Source organism: Vipera ursinii (assembly GCF_947247035.1).
Source record: "Vipera ursinii genome assembly, chromosome: Z".
In the NCBI taxonomy this organism is placed as follows: Eukaryota; Metazoa; Chordata; class Lepidosauria; order Squamata; family Viperidae; genus Vipera; species Vipera ursinii.
This window is the reverse complement of record NC_139517.1, coordinates 24,487,274-24,492,524: the sequence shown is the minus strand read 5'-3', so window position 1 is coordinate 24,492,524 and position 5,251 is coordinate 24,487,274. Positions and strand designations below refer to the sequence as shown.

General features: G+C 32.4%; 1 protein-coding gene across 1 annotated transcript; it reads left to right on the top strand.

The window, feature by feature from the left end:
• Positions 1 to 1,877: 1,877 nt before the first annotated feature.
• Positions 1,878 to 2,813, top strand: LOC310650073 (olfactory receptor 5V1-like; the record flags this gene model as incomplete). Its single annotated transcript, XM_083378909.1, has 1 exon — positions 1,878 to 2,813. The coding sequence occupies one exon, from the start codon at positions 1,878 to 1,880 to the stop codon at positions 2,811 to 2,813; it is 936 nt and encodes a 311-aa protein (XP_083235035.1).
• Positions 2,814 to 5,251: the final 2,438 nt, after the last annotated feature.

The window sequence follows — 5,251 nt, the reverse complement described above, 5'->3', positions numbered from 1 at the left end:
TTTTAGAGGGTGGGATAGAATCTCCCTTCCCTCTCTCACAGGGGAAAAAATACTTTGGATGACTTATACAAGTGGAAAAAATATTTAGGATTGAAGAGATGTAGATCTTACCCAGTCTCATCCATCTTGCTCTGTAGGTGCCTAGTGTAAGTTTGACTTTGACTGTTTGCAGCCTAGTGACGGGTCATATTTCTATGGCTGGTCTTTTGTCTGCCAGTTTGGAGGGCTGCCCCAGATCTAGGGGAAGGGCTACCACCCACCTGCAATCAAACAGGGATCCCCCTATTTGCTGGTTGCCCCTACAGGGCAACTTCGACCCTTTCTGTGGTCCCCCATCATTGGATGTGGAAGACAGAGCTTACCTTCTCAATGGCCACGGTGGCTGTGGCAGCAAATTAGAAGTCTGGTCTCAAATTGGAATCAAAACTCAGATCCAACCTCAAATTGAATGATTTTTTTTCTCTGAATTTAAAACCTCCAGCTCAAAGTTTAAGGTGCATGACTTTCTTTACAAATGAATCTCCTTTGAGAATTCACAGAGCTAAAGAAATTTCAAGGGAAATTTACACAAGGCAATTCTTTGTTTTCCACTTCAGAAATAAATTGAGCATGATCTGATTCCTTACAAAGGCTATCATGAGATCAATTTATAAAGTTTTAATGGTAGCTGAACAAATTTATATCTGAAGGAAACAGATTACTAAAGTAGTGAGATTGGGAAACAACTGGATAATTTTAAAATTAGTTGGTTGATTATCCTGTAAAAATTACAGGTGAGTCTAATGATTTTTTAAAAAGTTACTTTTTAAGCCTAGTATCAATTCACTAGGTCTTTTAAATGTTTATCTTGATTATGGTTATTATTATTTTTTCATCTAAGGAACTTTTTATGTTATAGCCAGGCTATGACTATTTGAGACATCTCTATTACTTTCCTCATGAACTAATAACTAGCAGTAGATATCTTTACTTAAATCACAAAAATCCTAATGTGTCTTCAGTTTTGATGGGGAAAATGGATTGGATTTTATCTCTTTAATAAACTCCTAAAAAGAAAATTATATTGTTTATGATGCAGCTGCTTATAATATTTGCTGATGTGTAGAGAAAATTTTAAAAAGAAGTAGTAGCAATAATTTCAGTTTTGTGGTCCCTATAATTTTATTCCTCTTGGTTAATATCAAAGAGACACTTTGAAGTACATCTTTTAAAAAATAGCAATTCAGTTCCATTTTTAAAATTATTTTTCATTAAAATCTCAAAAGCTAGCCTAATAGAAAGGACATAAAATATTTACAATTCATAATTAGAGAGGAAATGCATGCTTAATTACTACGAAAACTGTGATTTTTAAAATAAAAGTTCTCTTTTTTAAGTATTAGGCACTCACATTTTTGAAGCATTATTTTTTAAAAGATTATCTCCTAAAACCTTAAAAAAATATATAAGAAATTTCAATATAATATTTGGTATAGTTTAAAACAATGTGCAATACTGTCACTGTAATCCACAGAATTTGTGTAATGCTCCCATTGAAGTCTCAACCTATATCTAATATGGACTGCACCTTACCAAGAGGTTGCAATTTATTTAAGTACCGTAATCTGTAACCAACAATTATATGAAATGTGACATTTCTACAGCTTGTTAAACAAAATACATTGATTTCTACATAACTTCTGTTAACAGTATTACTTTTATCAAATATATTCTAATCATAATTACTTTAATAAATAATACACCGCCACCAAATGCACACACACACACACACACACACATATATATATAATCTAGTAAATATTCATATATATTTTTTAAAAAAATATTCATTTTTTTTCTTTTCTCAGACAGACTTTATTGATATTTGTCAATCCTCAATGGAAAATCAAACCATAACTACAGAATTTATACTCTTAGGACTTTCGAGTAACCCGGAAATACAGCTGATTCTATTTTTTCTGATTCTAATTATATACACAATAACACTATTAGGAAACCTTTTGACCATACTGCTAATTAGGATCGAACATGGCCTTCACACTCCTATGTTCTTCTTTCTCAGTCATCTAGCCTTTGTTGACATTTGCTACTCAACAGTCACTGTCCCAAAGATGCTGGCAAATTTTATTGCAAATAAAAAAACAATTTCTTTGGAAGGATGCATTGTGCAAATCTTTTCCTTTATCCATTTCGCTTGTGTGGATTTCTTTCTGCTTTCAGTAATGGCATTTGATCGCTATGTTGCAATTTGTAACCCACTGCATTATTCAATAACTATGAAAAAACAAATGTGCAGGCAGTTGGTAGGAGGATCCTGGATAATGGGATTCTTGGATGCATTGATCAACACTTTGCCTTTGAAATATTTGAAATTTTGTTGGGTGCCTTCAGTCAATCACTACACATGTGAACTTCCTCTGCTTTTGAACTTATCATGCAGCAAAACATTTACCAATTATATGTTTTTACTTAGCTCGGTAATTATTTTTGCTTTCACACCCTTCTTTCTTATTGTTGTATCTTACATTTATATTATCTCTTCTATATTAAGAATTCACTCAGCAAAAGGCAGAAGCAAAGCCTTTTCCACATGCAGCTCCCACCTCATTGTGGTTTGCATGTTTTTATTTTCAGCTTTTTTCAGATACCTGATTCCAAGTTCTCAATCTCCTACAGATCTGGAGAAAGTGATCTCTATCCAATACACTGTATTAACACCCATGTTGAATCCAATCATTTACACCCTTAAAAATAAAGACATAAAAAAGGTGATTAGGAAAAAATGGCAGAACCTGGGTAAAATGTCAGTGTAGTTTGTTGCTCAGAAAGGACAAAGAAAAGAACCACTTTAGGGATTTATGTATTTATTTATTTTATTAGATTTATATACCGCCCCTCTCCAAGGACTCGGGGCAGTGTACAGGGCAAAAAACACTAACAACACACAAGATATAAAAATTAAAATAAGATTAAATCAATAGCCCTAAGTAATAAATACATTCTAAAATTTTTTTTTTTTAAATATAACTCTAAAATCCAATCCCACAGTCCAGGCTGGCCTGTTCAAACAACCAAGTCTTCAGGTCACGGCGAAACGAGCGAAGGTCGGGATTAAAGAAGAAGAAATATATTCCCAATAAGAATAGAGCTTCTTTTCCTGTATTATGCTTTGGCATATGCATGAACTGATCCTCAGAAAAATAAGCCCATTTGTTATGCTCCAAATTTGTCTATGAAAATGGATGGATAATCCATGTTCAGCAGCAATCCCCAACCTTTTTGTGGAGTACAGCAGTAGCAGCATGCTTGCAAAATGCAGTCCATGTGCTCACCTGCTGCTTGTAGAGCCTGGTTGCCAACAGGCTGTGCACCAGTAGCAGTCATGGACCAGGTTTGGGAACCCCTGATGTTCAGGATTGAGACTAATTGTGAGAATAACAGAGCACACTATACTTTTATATTTCATTACTTTTTTCTATTGGTAATGGAGTATTCACGATTTAAGTTGCAATGAATAGTATTCCAAGTCCCCCATTTTTCTTTTATTAAGAATATGCCTCTGTTAGTTTTGGGGAACAAAGGAAAAACTTGGTTTCCACAGTGTTTATAGGAACATTAATTTTATGTGAAATAATATTTTTCTCTTTATAACATTGTTAAATAATACATTAACATTTTCATTTCTTACAAATTCTGCATGAACATCAACATAGAAGCAGGTAATAATAATAATAACTACAATGATAAAAATATATTTCCACCTTCTGCAACATTACTTTTTCTATCAGTGTTTTTCTTTTTCTGTTCTAGTAGTATAAGCTTGCTGCTTTAACTTAATTTTTTTTTTACTTAATTTTTTTCTTTTTAAAAATGAAATACGTTTATGTTGGTCACATATATTTTTAGTATAACAGATCTAATGATCATTTCAACTCATTAATTGTTAATTATTACAATATACATAATGTACAATAATAACATTTTTTCATATTCTAATTTTATCCCAGTAAAGAAATTATTTGAAAAGAGCTTCCAACATGTTTTTAAAGATAGAAAACTATTTATATAAACATACAAATGCACAACCTCGTGTATGAAAAAAAAATAACAAAAAGTTGCTGGTTTATATTTCATATTGTTATGTTACAATATTGATATACATCAAATAATGATACTGAGCATAGGATGTAGAAAGTACTAGAAGTATAATGAAATAGATAATAGGAAACATTTTATTGATCATGTGACTGCACTGAGGATAACATTCCATAATAAGATTAATAGGTTACTCTTCAAATGGAAAATTCAGAAGAAGAAGAAGAAGAAGAAGAAGAAGAAGAAGAAGAAGAAGAAGAAGAAGAAGAAGAAGAAGAAGAAGAAGAAGAAGAAGAAGAAGAAGAAGGAGAAGAAGAAGAAGAGGAGGAGGAGGAGGAGGAGGAGGAGGAGGAGGAGAAATGAAGAATAGAATGTTTACAAAATATAAAAGCTTTTGTTAATTAAGTTCATTCTCCTAGTTTTCAAGAAAAAAGATAAATAGAATGACTTAAACATTTATTTATTGGTAAGTTTATTTAATAATAAATAATATTATTAAATAAATAATAATTATTATTTAATAATAACAATAATATGTATTTAATAATAATAAATAAACATGCAGAATAAGAAATAATTAAAATAAAAAGGGTGGTTTCAAAAAAAATATATGTGGTAATTAATATATGGCCCTACTTGTTTGATAGAACTCCCCTGATTTCTCATGAAAAAAGAAACTTGATAAATGGATAGTGCAGAAGGGAGAGCAGGAATTTTATGTTTCCCCACCTTCTGTCCCAGAGACAGAGACGCAATTACAACCATCTCAACCAACAAATAATACAAAACTAGTGCACCTGCAAAAATTACCCATTCACCTCCTGGTTCATAGGCCATTTCCTTGATATCCATGTGATTGGCATAGGTTTACTATTCTATCCTAGTTTGCATCCATCTGAGATCCATGTTTTACTGACTTCCCCTTCTGCCACGACATCATACTGGTTTGTTAAACATGGACTGCTCAAAAAATTGCTACTACAAGGATTTCATTTATTTTCAAGTCTTCTACCTTGGGGCAGAACCAGGGTTCAAATATGGAAAACCAAATATGACCCAGGAAACCTAGTCTTTACTACTGTACTTGCCATATCAAGGTCACTCCCCCATTCCCCAAATTATATGCCATGGCAATGTTAAACTAATTCAACCATTG